At 39.6% G+C, this 24,661-nt stretch overlaps 1 protein-coding gene and 1 long non-coding RNA gene across 4 annotated transcripts in view; one reads left to right on the top strand and one right to left on the bottom strand.

The window, feature by feature from the left end:
* LOC141265183 (uncharacterized) overlaps positions 1-24,661 on the top strand; it is an 88,051-nt gene that overhangs the window by 40,960 nt on the left and 22,430 nt on the right. Inside the window, exon 2 of the long non-coding RNA XR_012320062.1 lies at positions 12,904-13,020. This is a non-coding gene — a long non-coding RNA (uncharacterized lncRNA). The remainder of the gene's footprint in view (positions 1-12,903; positions 13,021-24,661) is intronic.
* Positions 1,336-24,661, bottom strand: part of ANKRD28 (ankyrin repeat domain 28) — a 197,559-nt gene continuing 174,233 nt past the window's right edge. For 2 of the 3 annotated variants that reach the window (XM_073677937.1, XM_073677936.1), the window contains exons 22-28: positions 23,798-23,885; positions 23,626-23,709; positions 21,722-21,867; positions 16,094-16,176; positions 14,263-14,345; positions 14,004-14,095; positions 1,336-5,950 (exon numbers count right to left, since the gene is read on the bottom strand). In XM_073677937.1, coding sequence (XP_073534038.1) covers positions 5,673-5,950; positions 14,004-14,095; positions 14,263-14,345; positions 16,094-16,176; positions 21,722-21,867; positions 23,626-23,709; positions 23,798-23,885 — 854 coding nt within the window. In that variant the 3' untranslated portion in view covers positions 1,336-5,672. Of the gene's footprint in view, positions 5,951-11,133; positions 11,202-14,003; positions 14,096-14,262; positions 14,346-16,093; positions 16,177-21,721; positions 21,868-23,625; positions 23,710-23,797; positions 23,886-24,661 lie in introns of all 3 variants that reach the window. The other variant, XM_073677938.1, reaches the window with a different exon arrangement.

A 24,661-nucleotide genomic window follows, 5' to 3' on the forward strand; every position in this document is an offset into this window, starting at 1 on the left:
CTTCTGCATCAATAGGGGATGAACGCCATATCCATATTTAATCTTTCTGAGGACTCTCTGGATAAGAAGAGGAGGGAATGTCTACATTAGGCTCTTTTCCAGGATGGGAAGAATGCATTTAAAGCATGTAAGACATCTGTTATGTAAAGAAAGCAAAACTTTTTGAGCTTGGTATTATTCCTGGTAGCGATAAGATCTATTGTTAGAAGACACCACCTTTTTGAAATAACAAGGAAGACTTCGGAAGCAAGCTCCCATCCACGTGGCAACAAAGACCGTCTGCCAAAAAGGTCTCTGGACAGGTTATTTGCGACCATTATGTAGACTGTATAACTGCCCACAAAATTCTTCATGGCCCAGTCCATAACTCTAGTTCTGACAGAGTATACAGATAAATTCATCTAACTGTACTTTCACACTAGAGTTCACGTAGGGCCAAACTCACTGCTCTCAGCACCCTCAGGCTGGACGACAGTCTTTTTTTCCTTAGACCAATTTGCCTGAATCCACCTCATCTGGAGAATGATATTCCTCTGGAGAATGATATTCCTCTGGAATGATTGCCTTCTCAGCCACCATTAATTAGGAACTAAAACTTGAAGGCCTATATAGTAAAGATCTCTTCTATCCCCAGGTGGAAAGCTTGGAGTGGCCAGAGATAGACTTTTACCTAAAGAAGCACATCTATAGGAGGAGGTTAGGTAACACACAATCTTTATCAGAAACTTGTATAAAAGCAACAAGTTTTAGAACAGTGGAGTAATAGCTGATCCCATAGCCATATCTTCTCTGGTAGTTTTTTTCTAAAACTTTAGGTTAACTAAGACAGTAGACCATCACACAAAACAAAGCAACACACTTAGGCCTGATTCATTAGGTCTCACTTTTCGGCACTGTTAATGATGGGTGTGCAAGAATAAGACGTGCCGAATTCTTTAAGAGGTGCACATCACTTAATGAATTCAGCACATCTCATCAGTGGTGTGCGCATCGTTAGAAATGTTGCTCCAGTGAAAGAGTGGGGTAACATTTCTGGTGTAAGAAATTCCACCATTATCCATGAACTTGTTGGGCAGGCGCATCAATGCCCTGTCCCACCCCCTCCTTAGCTCCATCTATTTTGATAGAGAAGGTGAAAACTCATGAAAACATCAAAAGTTGCGACATTTTTGCGACTTTTCAAAGTGTTTTATGTCAGTTTTTTGGCATAAACACTTTAATGAATTACAGCATAAATATTTACTCTGAATATTTCCCATTCTCCGGGTTTAAAAATCCTTTTAAATAAAATTAAACGCCATAAAAATAGAAAACAGATCACCATGGAATCAAACCTTAATTAAACATAACTCACATTTTATTATACTCCATAAAATATACAGGAATTTCAATGTACTGAAAGAGTGCAGGTAAATACAGTATCCAAGCAGTCACTATTTCTATGTACATGCCGATGTTGTCTTCAAGTGGGGGAGTTTGGGGGGGGAAGAAGGAAAAGAAAAAAAAAAATAACCTTCACAAAATTTTCAAAAGGTCAAAATACTGTCACATTCTGTTCGTTCATAAAACCAGCAGATAATTTACAAGGTAAAAGTGTTCCAGTTTAATATCACAGAAAAAGAAAAAAAATGTTTTTTTTTTTTTTGTTTATAGATGGACTGGGAAAAACTTTTTACAAGAAAATGAAAAAAACAAATGCATTTAGTTCACAAAGGCATTAAACTACTACTTTCTATAATTTGATTTCAATTTGTAGGTAATAAATTCTGTGTTAAAATTTTGCATATTTACACTTTTTATTTAAATTCATTTTTTTTTAGTTTAGAAATACAAATAAATACACAATAAATAAAGAATGATTGTGATGAAGTGAACTACTTTTGTTGCCTTTTTTCCCCACAATTTTGTATCCCGTTCCACATGACCTGCAAAATTTCACTATATAATGCTGGAGATTAACATCCCCCTCATCCCCCCCCCAAAAAAAAACCTGACCAATTTTAGATCCAACTATATGTTAGAAATGTATTCCTAAACAACTGATCAATGCTGGTTTAAGTATGTGGTCTAAATTAATTTGATAAAGATTTGATGTGGCAGATAAGCTTTTAACACCAAAGAGGATCTCTCCCAACAGAACAGGCAAAATAGCTTCACACAGGGTCAGTGATGCAGAGGTAAGTGCGTAATAAGGCTCTGTTGGTGAGCCGCCATTTACCAATGATCATTTATCTCTAAAAAGTAAAAAAAGAAACACAAAGAAACTCTTACGCTGTTGGCCTACACAGTAAGCCGCCACTTTACTTTTGACCCTGCAGTTCTTCAACTTTGCTAGTCACAAAGAAAATGACCCTGAGAAATCGTTCCTTTGCAAATCTCAGCTTCCTACCTGTATGTAAGTGTGACATGGGGAGTAAAGTGTTGCCCAAAACAGTATTTTATAGCAAAGAGTACAGAGATGCCATAGAAGTCTGGTTGGTGTGGGTGTATATGGTGATCCTCGAGACTCCTAAACAGTAGCTAAACTTTGTTCTTGATTGTTTCATAGCTAGCAGGCACATGACTTGCCTGCAGACCGATAGGAGTCCAGGTCCCGATAGCCCCCATGAAGTGCGCAGTTCAGCAGTCAGGAGCAAACAGCTTCTTTCTAAGAACGCCCATTGCCTTGAGTATGGATACAATAAAAAGTATTGACTTTGTAGCCTATGCCAGGTGTTGAATCCATACTCAAGGCTGTGTACACACTGAGACATGAGTCGTGCACTTCTGGCTGCTGAGCTGCGCAGTTCTCAGGGGCTCTAGGACTTAGATCCCCATCAATCTGCAGGTAATTTAAGTTCCTGGTTGCCATAAAAAAAAATAAAAAAAAATCAAGAACAAAGTTTAGCTACTCTAACAATTCTTGTAAGTGAGTCTATGTACCTCCCTTTTTTCTGTACCACCTATGGGCTAGTCTTGTGCACAATCCGGATTTAATGGCATTAGGATGTGTAAAGAGTTATCCCGAAATTAGAAGCTATTGGCAACTGTTACTGGTCTACAAAATACTCTATTTCAGCTTGTGTTTTAAATCAATCCAGAAACTGTTTTCCACATATTAGGCTTATTCACCATCAATGTGTATTATTCATTTCATCCCACCCTAACAATCTATATATTTCCTCCACTTTATTATAGTAAGTTGGGTAATATGATCTCTAGTCTGACAACCAGTTCAGTACGTGTGTAGACAAGTTTTCAGTCGGTGACTTCCCGTGAATTTATAGGAGGACATCACATAACAAATCTCTGGTGGCTGCTCTAAGATATCTTTGTGTAAAGTAAATATTCCATTTTAATGGTATCCAGTCATATGTCAGCAGGTTTCTGTTACAGAATCAGACAGGGGACAGAGCTCCAGATTCCAGCGATGTGTCACTTACTCAGCTGCTTGTTGTAATTTCAATAAAATCAGTGTTTTATCAGCAGGAGATCATCACTAGAGGACTAGTTGTCCCTTACCATGCAGTTCTCCTGCTCTGTGTAACCCTGCCCCCACCACTGATTGGCAGCTTTCTACCAATTTACAGTGTACACCAAGCTGCCAATCAGTGGTGTGGGCGGGGATATGCAGAACTCAGCATTCAGAGCTCTGCTAGATCTACAGCAGAGAAAACACTGACTTTATCAAAACTGCAGAAAGCAGCTCAGTAAGTGGGCATTGCTGGAACCAGGGTCTCTACTACCCCTACATTATGCTGTCAGGATCACATAGCAAAAAAAAACTAGTGACAGATTCCCTTTAAACTTTCATGGCCCCTGTTTAAGGTTGACTTAAAAATATTAATTGCAGCTATTACAGAACATGGCAGATTTGTTGTAGACAACACTGAAAATCTTTTCCATACATGTGAATGCGGTTGCTTATATTTCTGCAAGTTAATTTCAAATGCAGAAGAGAGTCACAAATTTCTGCAACAATCGTGCCATAAATGGATCCCACCCTGACTCAAGGACAGTATTCCAGGTGGTACAGAAGAGGTTTGCAAGTCATATTTCACACAACACAGCTGAAAAGCAATGAGGCCTCAAAAATACATATATACGGTATATATTTTTTAAAGTCCCTGAAAATTTTAAGCAAGTTCAATTTTGACCTATTGTTTAGTATTGATAGTTCTATTGAAAGGAAACATCATGTACAAGAATACACTATGCCTGGAGGTATGCAAGGTGTACGAGGATACCTTGAATCTAAGGTCACTTTCACAGTGCAGTAATTTTCAGTATTTTGCATCAGTATTTGTAAGCCAAAACCAGGAGAGAGTGGATCCAGAACATGTAAGATGTGCAAATCTTTCCATTGTACTTTGGTTCCACTCTGGGTTTAGCCTTGCAAATACTGATGCACAATAATGACCAAAATACTGTTGTGTGAAATGGATCATCACAGCTGTAAGATGGTCACATTTTATTACCCCTATTGCATTTGCAAAGCCCAAACCGAAATTGGATCATCATAGAATTCAAGTTTTGGTTCATAAGAACTGTGTGTGGCAGGGGGGCTTAGAAGACATTAAAGCTAAGAGTATTAGAAAATCATAAAAACCTAAACCATTTCTAAAAAGTAATAAAAAGAAAAAAAGACCATAAATAGAGTCTGAAAATGTAATCTAAAGACCCAGTGAGCCATCCAATGCACATGGCATTACGCTGGTTTGCAGTGGTTACTAGCCATCATAAAGAATTTCACATTGCAATAAAATCAAAGCCTGGTTATCTGAGCAGTAACCTATCTATTTCATATAGCCAAGTCATTATTTTTTAGATTTTATTTTAACTTAAGACCAAATGAACATGAGGAATCCTGCCACATATGTTCATTTATGGGTACATACTACTAGTGCCACTTAAAAGCCATAACAGAAAAACATGACAACTATTGATTCCCCATACAACATTGCCCAATGTCATAACAGTGAACATAAGCAAAGAGCTAACATATCATCCAGTATGCTAGAAAAAAAAACAAAAAAAAGAAAATCAATCCTTTTCTGGACATTCTCGGCATGGACAAAAAGAAACAAGACCTAGAAGTAAAGACTAGATGTACAGTTTTAGATTAACGGATTCCAGTCATTATACATCCAAAAACCATTTGTAGAAATAAAGAACAAAAAAAAAAAAAAAGTTATTTGGTCCTTTGGCAAACTGATGTACACACAATGCCAGATGTACCAAATTCATTTATTGCCATCAAAATTGTTTCATTTTATTTATACAATGTTTATTATAATGTTTCCTGTACAATAATAATAGGAGTCTGCTGACTGGACTGCTATGCCCCGCATTATAAAAGATTCTCTCGACACAGACAATAAAAGTTTAAATAAAACAGTAACAACTGCTTGAAAGTCCTCAGATCCTCTGTTCCCACTTTCCCCCGCTTCTAATGACCAGTTCCAACTTTGATATTTATTCAGATGTAGAAAGGATTCTTAACCAACAAAATGGGTCAGATTAAAATATTTCCAAAGTTATTCATCAAATCAGTGTATATTTTTTAAAAAGAAAAAACAAAAACAGATAATTTAACCCCTAAATTTCTGGCCATTGTGGCAGAACAAGGAAGAAAACTCTTTCAGGTTGCACAAATGAGAAGAACTTAAAAAAATCTGGGTTCCTGCAGCACCTCAGTAGGTCTCAGAGTCAGAGTCATTGAGCTCGTCTTCTTCTGTGTATGGATATCCATCCTCCCTGCCGATATTGTTGAAACTGCAGTAAGAGCTGTGCTCGCTTCTCACGATAGGCAAAGAGTCAAATGTGACAGTCTTTGAGGGATTGGTGTAATGATTTAAAGTTAGAGATGGCATTGTGCTGCATGATGAGACCGGCATCATGGTGGCCAAGATGAGAGCCAGACAGTCAGCAACATCCTTATTTGGAGCACAAGCCAATGCTGGTGTGTAGCCTGTGTTATCAGAGACAGACATTAATGAGGCATAAAACAAAGATACATATACACAAGATATGTGTAAATATATTATTTAAACAGGTATGCATGAAAGTGTGAATAAAATTATATATATACAGACACGTATACCCATAAATTTATATATATATATATATATAAATTTATGGGTATACGTGTGTGTATATATATATATATACACACACATATATATATATATATATATATATATATACACAAATATATATATATATATATATATATATATATATATATATATATATATATATATATATATACACACATATATATACACATATAACACACGGTGCGGAAAGTATTCAGACCCCTTTAAATTTTTTACTTTGTTTCACTGCTGCCATTTGGTAAATTCTAAAAAGTTCATTTTTTTCACATTAAAGTACACTCTGCACCCCATCTTGACTGAAAAAAACAAATGTAGAAATTTTTTGCAAATTTATTAAAAAAAAGAAAAACTGAAATATCACATGGTCATAAATATTCAGACCCTTTGCTCAGACACTCATATTTAAGTCACATGCTGTCCATTTCCTTGTGATCCTCCTTGAGATGGTTCTACTCCTTCATTGGAGTCCAGATATGTTTAATTAAACAGATAGGACTTGATTTGGAAAGGCACACACCTGTCTATATAAGACCTCACAGCTCACAGTGCATGTCAGACCAAATGAGAATCATGAGCTCAAAGTAACTGCCCAAGGAGCTCAGAGACAGAATTGTGGCAAGGCACAGATCTGGCCAAGGTTACAAAAGAATTTCTGCATTACTCAAGGTTCCTCCTAAGAGCACAGTGGCCTCCATAATCCTTAAATGGAAGAAGTTTGGAACCACCAGAAGTCTTCCTAGACCTGGCCATCCAGCCAAACTGAGCAATCGTGGGAGAAGAGCCTTGGTGAGACAGGTAAAAAAGAACCCCAAGATCACTGTGGCTGAGCTCCAGAGATGCAGTAGGAAGATGAGAGAAAGTCCCACAAAGTCAACGATCACTGCAGCCTTCCACCAGTCGGGCCTTTATGGCAGAGTGGCCCGACGGAAGCCTCTCCTCAGTGCAAGACATATGAAAGCCCGCATAGAGTTTGCTCAAAAACACATGAAGGACTCCCAGACTATGAGAAATAAGATTCTCTGGTCTGATGAGACGTAGAACTTTTTGGGGATAATTCTAAGCGGCATGTGTGGAGAAGACCAGGCACAGCTCATCACCTGCCCAATACAATCCCAACAGTGAAACATGGTGGTGGCAGCGTCATGCTATGGGGGTGTTTTTCAGCTGCAGGGACAGGACGACTGGTTGCAATTGAAAGAAACATGAATGTGGCCAAGTACAGAGATATGCTGGATGAAAACCTCTTCCACAGTGCTCTGGACCTCAGACTTGGCCGAAAATTCACCTTGCAACAAGACAATGACCATAAGCACACAGCTAAAATAAAAGGAGTGGCTTCAGAACAACTCTGACCATTCTTGACTGGCCCAGCCAGAGCCCTGACCTAAACCCAACTGAGCATCTCTGGAGAGACCTGAAAATGGCTGTCCACCAACGGTCACCATCCAACCTGACGGAACTGGAGAGGATCTGCAAGAGAGAATGGCAGAGGATCCCCAAATCCAGGTGTGAAAAACTTGTTGCATCATTCCCAAGAAGACTCATGGCTGTACTAGCTCAAAAGGATGCTTCTACTCAATACTGAGCAAAGGGTCTGAATACTTATGACCATGTGATATTTCAGCTTTTTTAATAAATTGGCAAAAAATTCTACATTTCTGTTTTTTTTCAGTCAAGATGGGGTGCAGAGTATACTTTAATGAGAAAAAAAATGAACTTTATAAGAATTCACCAAATGGCTGCAATGAAACAGAGTGAATAATTTCAAGGGGTCTGAATACTTTCCGTACCCACTGTACATACACATATATAAAATATATATATTATAATATATATTATATTATAAAATATATATATATATATATATATATATATATATATATATATATATATATATACACATACACATATATATACATACACACACATATATATATATATATATATATACACATATATACATACACACACACATATATATATACACAGACACACACAGACATACAGGGGGTGAAATAAGTAAAATAAGTATTGAACACGACAATCCCGTGAGGTAATTCCGGTATCTTGTCACTAAATATATAATACAGCAGGTGAAATAAATCAACAATTTTCGAAGTAAATATATTTCAAAAGGTGCAATTGACATGAAACTGTCATCAGATGTCGGTAACAATCGATTAAATCCACACAGGCAAAGAAATCAAACCGTAGATGTCAAAAAACTATATTATGTGCAATAATGAGAACTGACACCTGGAAAAAGAATTTAACGCACATACTGACATATTTAAAGGGGTTGCCCATTACTTAGACAACCCCTTCTCATCCCTCATGTTAGGCCCTGTTAAAATAAAAACAGTGAGGTTGCTATGTCACCTGAGCCCTGCGCTCAATCTGCGCCAGCGTCCCTGTCCCCGCCTTTGGACGTACTGAACATCAACAGGAAGTAAGGGCTGCGCTCTGACTTCCTGTTGATGATTGATTTGTCCGAAGGCGGGGACAGGGACACCTGTGCTGATTGGGTGCAGGGCTCAGGTGATGTAACAACTAGTGTTGAGCGAATGTGTTAGGATAACACGTTATCCGAGCAAATTCGCTCAACACTAGCTGTTTGTTAGGCAATCCCCGCATGTGTTGCGTCCATCTACCGCCGGAAAACATGCAGCCGCAGGGAGACAAACACAATAGATGAGCACGCCGAAGATACTCTGATAAGACCGAGCATGCTCGATAACACGTTCGCTCAATACTAGTAACAACCTCATGTGAGCCCCAGGAACACGAATGCCAACAGTGATGGAAAATGCTGGCACGGGAGGAGAGTATAAGTGATTTTATTTTAACAGAGCCAAACAAGAGGAATAAGAAGGGGTTGTCAAAGTAGTGGACAACCCTTTTAATACTTCATACTAAAGCCTTTGCTGGTGATGACAGCTTTAAGACACCTCATGTATGGAGAAACTAGTCGCATGCATTTCTCAGGTGTGATTTTGTCCCATTCTTCCACAAAAACACTCTTCATATCCTGAAGCTTCCCTGGGCTCCTTCTATGAACTGCGAGCTTTAGTTCCTTCCTTAAATTTTCTATTGGATTCAGGTCAGGTGATTGGTTGGGTCATTCTAGCAACTATATTTTCTTTCTCTGAAACCAATTGAGAGTTTCCTTGGCTGTGTGTTTTGGATCACTGTCTTTTTGAAATGTCCACCCTCGTTTCATCTTCATCATCCATGGTAGATGGCAGCAGATTGTTATCAAGAATGTCTCGGTACATTTGTCCATTCATCCTTCCTTCAATTACATGAAGTTCGTCAGTGCCATATGCTAAAAAACAGCCCCACACCATGATGTTCCCACCTCCAAACTTCACTGTTGGTATGGTGTTTTTGGTGCGATATGCAGTGCCTTTTGGCCTCCAAACATGGTGTTTATTATGGCATCTAAAGAATTCAATTTTGGTCTCATCTGACCAGACTATATTCTCCCAGTATTTCATAGGCTTGTCTAAATGTTGTTGAGCAAACTTTAAAACGTGCTTGAACATGCTTTTTGTTCAGAAATGGAGTCTTGTGTTATGAGCGTGCATACAGGCCATGGAGGTCAAGTGCATTCCTTAATGTTTTCTTTGAAACCATTGTACCTGCTGATTCCAGGTTTTTCTGTAGCTCTCCACAGGTGGTCCTTGGCTCTTGGACAACTTTTCTGATAATTATCTATCTGAAATCTTGCGGGGAGCACCTGGTTGTGGCAGTATTATGGTAAAATAATGTACTTTCCACTTCTGGATTATGGACCCAACAGTGCTCACTGGGACCTTCAGTGGTTTAGAAATTCTTCTGTAACCAATGCCATCAGTATGTTTTGTAACAAGAAGGTGGCAAAGATCTTGAGACAGGTCACTGGTTTTACCCATCATGAGAGGTTTCTTGGGTGGCACCTTGGTAATGAGAAACGTTTTTATAGACCATCAGTTGAACCAGTTGATAGTATTTTTCACTAAGTGGCAGGATTGCTTTCTAATTACTAATAGATTTCAGCTGATGTCATGACTTTCCATTTTTTTTTGCACCTCTTTCTTCATGTGTTCAATACTTTTTCCCAATGTAATTTCTCATTATTACACATAACTTAAATTTACAGTCCTGCTCAGTTATTGGCACCCATGAAGTTTAAGTACATAATGTGGAATATTTCCTGAAAAAAAATGAATCAAGTGAACTGTTTTTTTGTATAGATCACTCGTGTTAAATACAAAAGGGCAAATGATAAACAATAATTTAAAACCAAAAACAATGGGAGGGAAAATATAAAAACCTAAAGCTTGCTGCGTCACTGGTATTGGCACCCTTTACATTAATTTAGTATGGAAACACCTGTGGTAAATCACAAAGAGATTCTCCTGTGATTGTCGGTGCCCATGTGACATGAATTAGCCGATGAATGATGACTTCAGTGTTTTAAAAAGCCACATGGTAGGACCTTATCCTTTGTCACAATGATGAAGACAAAGGAGATGTCTGAAGACATCAGAACTTCTATTAGCAAACACAAGACTTCCAAAGGGTATAAGGCCATCTCCAAAGACCTTGTTATTCCAGTTTCAACAGTGTGCGATTTTATTAAGAAGTTTGCCAAGCATGGAACCGTCAAGAACCTCCGTGGGGGAAAGAGGAAAAAAATTGACAAGAGAGGTCTTCGAAGGTTGGTGCAAATGGTGGAAAAAACACCACATCAAACATCCTAAGACCTAAAGGCCAACCTGGAACAGTCTGGGGTCATGGTTTCAACAAGTATCATACGCCGCACACTAAACCAAACAGAGCTTTATGGGTGAAGGCCAAGGAAGAAACCATTGCTGATGAAAAGACAAAAAGGAAAAACTGATCTTTGCCAAAGAGTACCTTGACAAACCACAATCCTTGTTGGAAAATGTTCTGTGGACAGATTAAACAAAAGTAGAGCTTTTTGGCAATGCAAAGCAACAGTTTGTTTACAGATGGCGCAATGAAGCTTATAAGGAAAAGAACACCTTACCAACAGTTAAGCATGGTGCAGGATCCATAATGCTGTGGGGTTGCTTTGCTGCGTCTGGTACTGGAGGCCTTGACCGTATCACAGAAATCATGAAATCAGAGAATTATCAAGATATTTTAGAGCGAAATGTCCTACTCAGTGTAAGAAAACTTGGTTTGAGTCGAAGATCATGGGTCCTTCAGCAAGGCAATGACCCAAAGCACACATCCAAAAGTACACAGGAATGGTTGGACTGTTCTACAATGGCCAGCAATAAGTCCTGACCTCAGTCCCATTGAAAATATTTGGGGTGAGCTGAAATCTGCCATTGTGAAAAAGAACCCTGCAAACATTCAAGAGCTTGAACAAACTGCAAAGGAAGAGTGGGAGAAAATTCCAGCTGAGAAGTGCAAGAAGCTTATAGATGGCTACAAGAAACGTTTGGAGGCTGTCAGCAATGCCAAAGGGTGTGCAGCCAGGTATTAATTAGGGGTGCCTTTATTGCTGCACATGTTATTTATTCTGTTTCTTCTTTGAAATTGCAACATGGAAGTTGAAAAACAATATTTTATTCTTGTATTACTTTGGACCACTAATTAAAAAATCCTGAGGATATTACTTTGTACAATATCTTTAGAAATAAATGGAAATGTACCAGTCTATGAAAAAAATGAAGGGGTGCCAATAATGGGGAGCAGCACTGTATGGACATTTATGGTTTGATTTCTTTGCTTGTGTGGATTAGATGGGTTGTTACTGACATCTGGTGAGAATTTCATGTCAATGGCACCTTTGGAAATATATTTACTTAGAAAATTGGTGACGTGCTCAATACTTCTTTCACACATTTTATATATGATATATATGTATATATATGTATACAATGGGGAAAATAACTGATTCACTGACTATTTTGCAAGTTTTCCCATCTACAATTAATGGAGAGGTCTGTAATTTTTATTGTAGGTACACTTCACCCATGGGAGTCAATGTTAAAAGAAAATCCACTTAGTTTCCCCACTGTGTGCGCGCGAGCGTGCGTGCGTGTGTGTGTGTGTGTACAGCTTAAAAAAAAAAATTCTGAAGTATGAGTATTCTTTCAAAAATTAAAGTGTTACTTAAAATTAAAATACAAGGTGAATTAACAAAACAGAAATCTAAATCACATCACTATTTGGTGTGACATCACTTTGCCATCAAAACAGCATCACTTCTTCTAGGTACACTTGCACACAGTTTTAGAATTAACTCAGCAGGGAGGTTGCGACAAAACATCTTTGAGAACTAACCACAGATCTTCTGCGGATGTAGACTTGCACACATCTCTTCATGTAACCACAAATAGACTGGATCTGGAGATCAGGGCTCTGTGGGGACCATATCATCACTTACAGGACTCCTTGTTCTTTTTCATGCTAAAGATAGATCTTAATGACTTTGGCTGTATTATTTAGTCTTTTTCCTGCTGCAGAATAAATTTAGACCCAATCAGACGCCTCACTGTTGGTATTACATGATCGAAAAGTATCTGCCTGTATATCTCGGCATTGAGGATACTATTAATTCTGACCAAACTCCATTTGTTGAAATGCAGACTCAAATTTACAAGGAACCTCCATCACGCTTTACTGTTGCCTGTAGACACTCATTATACCGCTCTCCAGACCTTTGAAAAACCAACTGATAATATTTCCAATTTCCAGTCTAAAGAATCTGCTGCCAATTTTCTGCACTGCAGTTCCTGTTATTTGTGCACAGCTGAGTCACTTGATCTTGTTTTCATGTCAAAAGGTATGGATTTTTGGCAGTAACTGTTCCATGATGACCACAAACAGTAGATGGGAGTCCGCACTGACTGCTGCAACTTCTGAGCTGATGTCACTGCTAGAAATCTTGCCATTTCAAAAGGTAAGTAAACATGAGATGTCTTTCACATGCTGCACGAAGTTTCCTTGGCCAACCACTATGTCTACATTATTCAAAATTGCCCATTTCTTGGTACTTATTCAAAAAAGCTTAAACAGCACACTTTGAAACCACTCTGCTTTGAAATCTTTGCTTCTGAGAGACCTTACTGATGCAGTATAACTACCTTGCTTCTGTGCTCACTTTTGCCATGTTGTACAACCTATGCAATGAATGAAAGTATTCTTCAACCTCAATTGTGTAGCAGTTTGGCTGTTTCTCATCCAGTTTTAAGCCTCTTACACAGCAATTTGTTTCAGTTAATGACTGTTTCAACCTACATATGAAAATGATTATCACTTATTCAGTATAATACACCTACAGTAGCTATACTTTGTGCAAGGGTACCTAGAAGAACTGCTGTCATTTAGAAAACAAAAAGGTGGTCACACCAAATATTGATTTGATTTAGACTTCTGATTGATCCATTCTTACTTTTTTGTCCTCCATACCTGGCCAAAGTTTAGCACAGTAAGTACACACACACACGAACGACAATACTGTATAATATAGATACGCACACACATATAAGTGAAGTAAGGCTGCCAGAGAGCATGACAAAGCGCAAGACAGATTAAGTGTGTGAGCAAGGCAACATAAAATACAGGGGGCAGATTTACAAATTCTAATATTTCGACAGTGTAACTTAGACTAGATGGTGCAAAAATGCACAAAATTGATCAAAGTTGCTCATGCTGAATGATAAATTTGCCGCATCTTTAGACACTTATATAACTATTCATTGGCCTAGCTTTTATCAATATTTGTACCAAAATGTTTAAACTATTCCCCTTTAAACTAAGCCATGCCCACATGAGGAGTGAGGCACAAGACATGTACACCAGTTTGTTTTTTTTTATTCCACAAATTAATCTTTATTTTAGTAAGTCTCCCCCAATGTGTTTTTTGCTCATCTCATTAAGTACCATTTTCATCGACTGCCAAAACGCTTGCTCCTTTCCCCAGAAGCTCCTGGACAACAACTGTTAAACCATTCCGGGCAGCTACATGCAGAGGTCTGCAAAATATAAGACACAATAAATTATCTCCAGACTCCATGGTACCAAAAACCCACTAAGATTTACATATATAAAAATCAAGAACTGTTTAGGTTTGAATTTAATAGAATCCCTTTTTTTGCTCATACTAATAATATATTCTTATGTAATATAAAAAATCACTTACGTTTGCAAAGCTGAATTTGTTGCATTGATGAGGTTTCGGTCAGTAATTTGCTCTAATATTAACAAGGCACTAGTTTCATGACCCTACAAAGTGGAGAAAAAAATAAAAGCACTGTAATATACCAACAAACAAAAGAAAAATCACAAAGTTCTTGAAGAAAGGTGGTCCATGCATGCATTAATTTAATATTCTACTTAATTATTAATTAATTAGTATTACTAATTTCAAATGATTATATACATTTCAAGCAATTAGAGCACAAGTTACCAATGTTTTTCGGTGTAGTCTATCCAGGTTAAAGGGAATCTGTCAGCAGGATATCCTAATGCAAAACAATTTATATTCGCATGTAGCTCTTTTAATGACAAGTCCAGGGATACCATTACTTGGCCAGTCTGTTCCTCAGATACTGAGAAATCGGCATTTGAATTGATATGAAAATGAGGCTGAGGGACTACGGTAGATCTGAAACCTCTGTCACTCCAGCTCTATTCCCTGCTCTGTATCATCTCCTTCTACTTGACTTATGGCAGCATAGAGGCTGTTAAGTCAAGCAGGAGGTGGCGCTGATCAAGGAATACAGCTGGAGAGACAAAGGCTTTCGATCTACCATAGCTCTTCAGCTTCATTTGCATATAAATTCAAACGCTGATTTCTCAGTATTGGAGGAACAGACTGAGCATGTAAGGGCATTGTTGGGCTTGCCTGTGAAAGAGCTACATGCGAATACAAGTTTGGGGAGGAAAATCTTGACCGACTCCAAACTCCAGAAATGCTTACATGTAAAAATCTTGGAGTTTGACCCGCATACACTCAGATCGAGGAGTCATCGACATGTCACCTGGCAAAATGGGATTAGTACTCTGTATACATTATACAGTAATACCTTGATTTACGAGCTTAATTCGTTCGGTGATCCAGGTCTTAACTCAATTTGAGCTTACATCAAATTAAATTTCCCCATTAAAATTAATTGAAATGCTATTAATCCGTTTCAGCCCCCAAAAACCACACCAATTTTTTTTTGTTAGGCGTTTTTAAATAATAAAAATTAACTAACAAATACAGTAAAGTACAGTATGAAAAACGATTGTACCGTTTTGTTTTTTTTTATTAACTTCATTTAAATCATTTTCACATAATATAGCAAATATTGAACAATAAAGCCAACAATCCAAAGAGTCAGAGTGCAGTATACTGTATCTTGCTGCACATGTGAAATAACGTACTGCCACAGAGAAAATAGCAGAAGCATAAACCAAAAAATAACGATTATCCCATGTTCAGCCCCATGTCAAATGCATGCAGCAAGCGGTGCTAAAAATGGAGTCCACCCCCAGCAAAATGATTCACAAGAAAAGGTCAAGAGTGCAACAGCAATGGCAGAGATGCTTGCAGGCAGGATAACCACGTGGTGAGTGTCGTAAGCTTGCTCGTAACTCAGATCTCGGCTGGCATCATAAAACAATAAATCAACCGAGCGAAGGCGCGTATCTCGGAAAATTCATAATCAGATGCACTCGTTAGTTAAGGTATTAAGGTATATATAAAAGTAAAATAAACATAATACAAAGAACAAGAGCGCTACATTCCTGTGGGAGTGGCTGCTTAGGCAAATCAAGGGTTGAGAATGATTGGGATGAGACCAGACTGTGCAACTGGCTGCATTGCCAAAATACGACTCACCCATAGTGGCCAATGGCAGCACGATTTTGTGTCATAGTCAGATATTGGCCACTACGGGTGAGTCTCATTTTGGCAATGCAACAAGTTGCACAGTCTAGCTTTATTGTAAGATTTATCCCCTTTATAATTTTTTTTTTCATCGTACCTTACTACATGCCAAATGTAACGCAGTATTCTTATTGTTATCTTGCAGAGTTAGATCCGCTTTTGCACTGCTGACTAACACTTCTGAAAGAGAAAAGAAAAAACAATAAACACTAAAAAAAAAAAATTTAAACGATTGCAGTTTAAGGCCGTCATTCATGATGTCTGCATTTTTTCGCCCAATATCTGAATAATCCAATGTTCCCACAATCTAAACCTCAGCTCAGTGGCTTAAAATCTTAATAAATCAAGCACCATGTCTCCTCCTATCAGCTCTGCCCCGGGAGAGGGGGGCGATTAGAAGATCACAGAGCAAATGGAAAAGTAGCTGTTACGTATCAAGGAAAGCCGTGAGTCTGGAGAAGCTGGGGGTTGTGGGAAATGTAGTTTACAGTAGTCACATGGTCTAGAACCGCCCACTTCATTCTAAGCAAAGAGACTATTGTGGAGGAGACAGAAGATTATGTAACAAATCAGCCTACATTAGAGGGGTTATTAGACTACAGGGAGTTTGGGATATCTGGGATAACCCCTTAAAGACGGCCATGTTTACAAGCAACTTTTTTTTTTGCAGCCAAAATTGGCTCTATTGTCAGTAAAGTTTTTTTGTGCAGATTTAGTATGTGCTTTGCGTACTGAACATGTTAAATAAAGTTAGTTTTAATCACCAAAAATTGCAGTGAAAACGTTTGTTGCACTTTTTGCAGTGTTTTTTTCCTCTCATATTCAGATTTACTAGTGACACCTAGTGACAGAATATGGTGCTACAATGAAGGATTTTGTATGTATATCAGGCTAAGGTGACCTTTGGTCGCTTGCACTAGGAACCCTTATGAGATGGACTTTTCGAAAGAATCACTACTCATAGGCGGATCAAAATATACCGTGTATCCTTAGCCTAAAATTTTACAGCAAAATGTTTTTAATCTATGAACAGAACACAAAGCTATACAAAGATGCAACAAGGATTGAAAAAAAACAACAAAAAAACCTTAACCTAAAATAAAAAAAACATAGGTCTTTAACCAATCTTCCCCAGTCAGAAGAACTGGGGGCCGATTAGTAAGGTTAAATTTACCAACCATCTTCCTTTTACATGACATCTAAGCTCAAAAGCTGCATTTAAAGGGGTTTGCCAGCCTTAAAGTGACGGCAGCCTTGCAGCCTTAAAGTGACGGCAGCCTTGCAGCCTTAAAGTGACGGCAGCCTTGCAGCCTTAAAGTGACGGCAAACTTAAAGTGACTGCAGACTAGTGAATCCTCACACTGTGCGTACTACGGGAGGTCATGTGACCAAAGGTATGTGATTAGCATACTTCCGGCCACATTCCAACTAGACTGCATCCGCCCTCGCTCAATACACTTGCATTGAGTGAGACTGCTCTCAAATAGGCCGGCACGTGACCGCAGGTATGAAAATCACATACTTGTGGTCACTCGCCCGCTGTCAGAAGCGGCGAGCTTTCACATTGCTCGCGATGTATGGATTCACAAGTCTGCAGTCACAGAGTGTGACTGCAGACTTGTACTTAAGGCCAGACAACTCCTTTAACCCCTTCCCGACCCGTGTCACACCGTTTGTGACATGGAAAACAGTTCGTTCCCGACCCATGTCACAGCGTCTGTGACATGGAGGGAAAGAGCCCCTGCAGCGCCTGCGAGCGGGGTCGCTCAGGTGTCACAGTTGCTACTGCAACTGGACATCCTGAAGTCGACCCCCCGGGGGGTGGATTAACCCCCCCGTGCCTGGGACCCCTCCGATTGGCTGTTTCATTTTCACTTTTAGTGAAACTGCCAATCGGTATGAATTAAATATTTCACCAATAAAAATTGGTGTAATATTTAAATCTGGGCATTGCCTGATGCTTACAGCATCAGCCATTGGCTGGGGGGAGTGTCACCTCTGTTCCCCCCCTCCCCCCAGATCTGATTGGGGGGCTAGCGTCACATGGATACTAGCCCCAATCAGATATGGAGGGATGGCTGAAACCTCCAAGCACCTTCCCAACCCTAGATCGTCTGCTGCGGACCCCCTGCTGCGGACCCCCTGCTGCGGACCCCCTGCTGTGGACCCCCTGCTGTGGACCCTGTGGATCGCGTCTGCCGCCGCCACCGCTGATTAGCGGTAAGTATTGCCGCCACCCCCCCGACCCCCCCTCCACCCTCTCCACCCCCCCTCCACTTTCATACCTGCACCCCGACCTCCGCTCCCTCTCCCACGTCTTCATCCACCGGCTGCTGCTCTCCTGACAGCCGGTGGACTGTGATCACAGCAGCAGCAGGCTGTAAATGCCCTGCTCCTGTGATCAAACCCACCATCCCCCAGTCGCAGTGATATCACCCCCCACCTCCCAATAATCACCCCCTCCCCCAGTGTTCACCCCCCCCCCCTGTTCCCAGTGTTCACCCCCCCTGTTCCCAGTGTTCACCCCTCCCTGTTCCCAGTGATCACCCCCCCCAAAAAACCCAGTAATCAGCCCCCTGCTCCTGCCAGCTCCTGCTCCCCTTTCTGCCCCAGTAATCACCCCCCGATGCTGCCGGCCTCCTACCCCCCCTTGCTGCTGCCGGCTCCTGCCCCAGTGATCACCCCCCTTGCTGCTGCTTCTGGCTCCTCCATCTCCTCAGCCCCCTCCTACGTCTGACCGCCCCCTACGCCTGACCGGCCCCTACGCCTGACCGGCCCCTATGCCTGACCGGCCCCTACGCCTGACCGGCCCCTACGCCTGACCGCCCCCAGACGTGACTGCAGAAGGTTACACCAAGCACACACACGTACACTCACACTATAATAAAGTTTTGATTTTTTTTTTTTTACACACGCACAAAGCACACAAAATGTCCCGCCCGTCCCGCTCATCCCAGTCTAGGGCGTACTCAGCTGAGGAGGCTATGTCAGGTTGGTGTGTATGAGATTGTGTGTGTGTGTGTGTGTGTGTGTGTGTGTGTGTGTGTGTGTGTGTGTGTGTGTGTGTGTGTGTGTGTGTGTGTGTGGTGTATGCACTACAATATACCACACCGCACACCAACCTGACATGCACTACACAATGGTGTCCGCTAACAAATTGGAACCCTTTGCGTTTGGAGAGTCCCTGTGTGCCCAAACATTGGAGCTCACCAACAAGTGACCCCATTTTGGAAACTAGACCCCCCAAGGCACCTATATAGATGCATAGTGAGCACTTGGAACCCCCAGGTGCTTCACAAATTGATTGATAAAAATGAAAAAGTGAAAAAAAAAACACTTTTATTTTTACGGATTAATTTGCTAAGGACCTGGGGGTCCCAAGTGCTCACTATGCATCTAGGTAAGTGCCTTGGGGGGTCTAGTTTCCAAAATGGGGTCACTTGTGGGGGAGCTCCAATGTTTGGGCACACAGCGGCTCTCCAAACGCAACATGGTGTCTTCTAACAATTTGAGTCGACAATTTGTTAGCGGACACCATGTTGCTTTTGGAGAGCCGCTGTGTGCCCAAACATTGGAGCTCCCCCACAAGTGACCCCATTTTGGAAACTAGACCCCCCAAGGCACCTATCTAGATGCATAGTGAGCACTTGGAACCCCCAGGTGCTTCACAAATTGATTCATAAAAATGAAAAAGTGGAAAAAAAAACACTTTTTTGATTTTTACGGATTAATTTGTGAAGGATCTGGGGGTTCCAAGTGCTCACTATGCATCTAGATAGGTGCCTTGGGGGGTATAGTTTCCAAAATGGGGTCACTTGTAGGTGAGCTCCAATGTTTGGGCACACAGCGGCTCTCCAAACGGGACATGGTGTCCGCAAACAAATTGAATGGAAAATCGGCTCAAATTGTTAGAGGACACCATGTTGCGTTTGGAGAGCCCCTAATGTGCCTAAAAAGTGGAGCTCCCCCACAAGTGACCCCATTTTGGAAACTAGACCCCCCAAGGCACCTATCTAGATGCATAGTGAGCACTTGGAACCCCCAGGTGCTTCACAAAATGATCTGTGAAAACAAAAAAGTACTTTTTTTTTCACAAAAATTTTCTTTTAGCCTAAATTTTTTAATTTTCACATGGGTAACAGGATAAAATGCATCCTAAAATATGTTGGTCAATTTCTCCTGAGTACACTGATACCTCATATGTGGTCATAAACCACTGTTTGGGCGCATGGCAGGGCTCAGAAGAGAAGGAGCGCAATTTGACTTTTGGAGCTAATTTTCCATTCAAAAAGTAAAATGGCGCTCCTTCCCTTCTGAGCCCTGCCGTGTGCCCAAACAGTGGTTTATGACCACATATGAGGTATCAGTGTACTCAGGAGAAATTGACCAACACATTTTAGGATGCATTTTATCCTGTTACCCATGTGAAAATTAAAAAATTTAGGCTAAAAGAAAATTTGTGTTAGAAAAATAAAAATGTTCATTTTTTTCTTCCATGTGGCTTTAGTTCCTGTGATGCACCTGAAGGGTTAATAATCTTCTTGAATGTAGTTTTGAGTAGCTTGAGGGGTGCAGTTTTTGGAATGGTGTCACTTTTGGGTGTTTTCTGTCATGTACACCCCTCAAAGGGACTTCAAATGTGATGTGGTCACTAAAAAAAATGGCTTTGCAAATTTTGCTGGAAAAAAGAAAATTTGCTGATGAACTTTGAACCCTTCTAACTTCCTACCAAAAATTTTTTTTTTTCCAAAATTGTGCTGATGTAAAGTAGACATGTGGGAAATGTTATTTATTAACTATTTTGTGTCACATCACTCTCTAGTTTAGCAGAATAAAAATTCAAAATTTGAAAATTGCAAAATTTTCAAAATTTTTCCCATATTTTTGATTTTTTCACAAATAAACGCAAATATTATCGACCTAAATTTAATACTAACATGAAGCCCAATATGTCACGAAAAAACAATCTCAGAATCGCTAGGATCCGTTGAAGTGTTCCAGAGTTTTTACTTCGTAAAGGGACACTGGTCAGAATTGACAAAAATGCCAAGGTCTTTAGGGTCAAAATAGGCTGGGTCCTGAAGGGGTTAATGTCTGAAGTTGTAGAACACCGAACATAATGCTGTAAAGTTCAATATGGGAGAGATTTATGGAACGGTCTAAAAGAAAACCGGTTTTAAGCGGTCACAGATAGCAATCAAACGATTTCTTATAGTGCTCTTAAAAAAAAAAAGTGAAAGCTGTGAGGACTTGGTTGCTAAAGAAAACAAGTTTGTATAATAATCCCCAATTGTGTGTACTTTTTACCAGGGCTGTGGAGTCGGAGAGTCGGAGCTGGTATAAAATGGACCGGCTGACTCCTAAATAAAATATATACTAAATTCAATGCAGCTTGTGGTGAATATTTGTTCATAAGAATTTGGGAAAGTTATGAAATGTCCTATAAATGTCTGTCCTACTCCTGATCTAAGGGTCTAGACTTTTAGCTGAGATGAATCTGTGATACAGTAAATTTATCACTTAAACATGAGCCATGTATGAGGGAGTCGGAGTCGTGGAGTTGGAGTCATGGAAATTGAGGAGTCGGAGGTTTGGCTTAGCGACTCCACAGCCCTGCTTTTTACTTGCAAAAAAAAAGCATTTTTTTAAGATGTACAAATGTAACCCACCATAACATCTGTCCGGAGCACAACAATGATGACTGATGTGGTCAAGCATTCCTTACCTACTGCATTTGTTTGCCCATTTTCGGCAGCCATCATTAGTGGAGTCTTTCCAGAAGAATCCACAGCGTTTACTTGAGCATTATGGCTGAGCAAAAGCTGCAAACATTCAACATGGTCTGTAAAGGCGGCAGCATGGAGGGGCGTCCTGCAGAGAAACAAAAAAAATAAAAAAATCTATGAGATGTCAGAAGTAGTAGCTGAACAGACTAGCACTCTACTTGGCTGTCTCAAACTTTCTATGGAGCTACAAGATGTATACTCGACAAGCGCGCCATCCAAACTGCACCTTCATTGCAATTATGAAAAGAGTAGAAACAGGGGGCTTGGGACCGCAATGCCAATTACCTAAGGTGCCCCCTGATATTCTTGTGTTTAGGTGATAAATGTGTATTATAGAAAACCACTACAACTGTACCTAGCCTAGACAGACGCTTTAGCTTTACTACCGGGTGACAGAAAGTTGTAAACATCTATGTAGACAGTGTAAATCAATTTGCAGAATCCGGCCCGGTGGCCATGTCAGTAATCTGCAGTATGAGAGTACCGAGATCCTCCTCCTACCTGCTGCATCTGTGGATCTTCTTCTGATTAATCTGGCCTGGTGCGACGTCAAGTGTGCATCACACTTCAAAGACTATGTTGCACCATGCCGACTAATCAATACAGGAGCCAAGGCTGCCATCAGGTAGGTGGCGGATCTCAGGGCTCCCATCCAGCAGCCAAAGAATACCGATATGACTGAATGATCGGAGCCTGTGGATCAATTCACGTTTTTATAAGCCATATAGAGGAGTGGATAGGAAAGTAGGAATGAAAAGTATTAAGAAAAGACTGATCCTTTGTATCTACTCGTATGTTTGTAGAATAAAAATACATGAAAAACTGCATGTGTAATTCCAGCTTCAAAAGAAAGTATCATTAGAAAAGGACCTTAGCTTTTCATGTTAATTGTATTTATTTTTCATACAACTTATGTCTCACTTGACATCCTGCAATTTCTTATCTCTTTGTGGGTTGGGGTGCCAGGCCCCAACGCACGTTTCAGCGCACTGCCTTCTTCTGGGGCACCACCCCCCGCAGAGGTAAGAATTTGTCCTCGCTATATTCTATATGAACTTTGTTTAATATCTGCTGAGAGAGCAGAAATATCTGTATGATACTATATTTTGTGTTAGACACTAGTATTTAGCGTTATGATATACCTTGTGATTAGAACATAAAAGCACTAACTCCTATGCAGTTCCATCTAGTGGGTGTGTGGTGCCACCTTGTGGTTTCCCACTGTTTTTTAATCTGTTATGTATTTTGTTTGTTTTATTTATGAGGAATAAAGATTTGCTATATTTTATTTTGGTTTTTAAGTACAATTTCTTTATATGATTTTATTTCTAAATGGAGGTAATTGCTAATATTATTATTATTACACCTCCTAAATATTGGGATAAGATCTTAGAGATGGGAATACCATTTTAATGTTTATTCTATCATGGTTAAAATAAGGTATCAATAAATTAAAGAGCCCAAGAACTGGCCTACATGTTTCAGCAGGTTATGACTTATTAGTACCCTTATTTTAATAAATATTAATTCATATAGGATTGTCTTTACATTGCTGGACTCTTTTTAAGTTTGGTATTTAAAGGTATATGGACCCAGGCAGTCGTCAGTGAAAGCTGTGATTCCTCATCAGACTGGCGGTGAGCTGCTTTTTGGTACATGTTTATTTAAACAATAGGTCACTTTGTAATGACACATTCCCTACAGGAGTTTATTCACATGCGGTTTTCTAACAGCTTTTTCAGAAAATCGCAGCAAAACAGTGTAACAAGACTTTGTCGTGTGAATAAACCCCAATACTGATACCCTTTATGGAAACCATCTATGTTGTCCTTCTTGTACGCACCTTCCTTTGGAGTCCACTGCATTCACAATGCTTGTACCTAATGTGTCTATTAACATTTCTGCAGCACCTTCATTGTCATTGATGCTGAAAGCAAGAGGGAAGAAAAATGTTAGAAAAGGAATGATGTGAGCGGCCAATTATTCAGGTCCTAACAACTTGTGGATCCGCTTACACTGCACAATGCAGGGGGCTGAATGAATTTCCTTCCATTCTCTGAAACACTTCTTGTTCCAGCAGTAGTTCTACACACGAATCATGGCCTGTAGGGAGAAAGAAGACAGAATTCACTTGAATAAGAAATGTAAATTAAATATTTTAGGGGAAAATGACATGTAAGTTCTAACGAAACCAATAGTAAAAGTAGTAAAGATATTTAAGTTGCTTTATGACAAAAATATTCTGAAAATTGAGAAGTGTTTTCATTCACTCACTAAAAATGTAATGCTTCACCTAATGAATATCACTTTCAACCTTTTGCCCGTGCAGACATTTTTTCCCTTTATGACCAGGCACCTTTTAAGGTTTTAGAAAGCTTTGATCGAAAAACAAAAGGGAGTTTTCCCACCACAAACAAAAGTTTATTTTAATCAATAGATTTTGGAATAATAATCATTTCCACAATTGGATGTGTTTAACCCCTTCAGGACCCAGCCTATTTTGACCCTAAAGACCTTGGCATTTTTGTCAATTCTGACCAGTGTCCCTTTACGAAGTAAAAACTCTGGAACACTTCAACGGATCCTAGCGATTCTGAGATTGTTTTTTCGTGACATATTGGGCTTCATGTTAGTATTAAATTTAGGTCGATAATATTTGCGTTTATTTGTGAAAAAAATCAAAAATATGGGAAAAATTTTGAAAACTTTGCAATTTTCAAATTTTGAATTTTTATTCTGCTAAACTAGAGAGTGATGTGACACAAAATAGTTAATAAATAACATTTCCCACATGTCTACTTTACATCAGCACAATTTTTGGAAAAAAAAAAAATTTTTGGTAGGAAGTTAGAAGGGTTCAAAGTTCATCAGCAAATTTT

Source organism: Phyllobates terribilis, unplaced genomic scaffold (assembly GCF_046119375.1).
Source record: "Phyllobates terribilis strain yellow unplaced genomic scaffold, ASM4611937v1 Scaffold_4__5_contigs__length_816908805, whole genome shotgun sequence".
NCBI classification, from domain to species: domain Eukaryota; kingdom Metazoa; phylum Chordata; class Amphibia; order Anura; family Dendrobatidae; genus Phyllobates; species Phyllobates terribilis.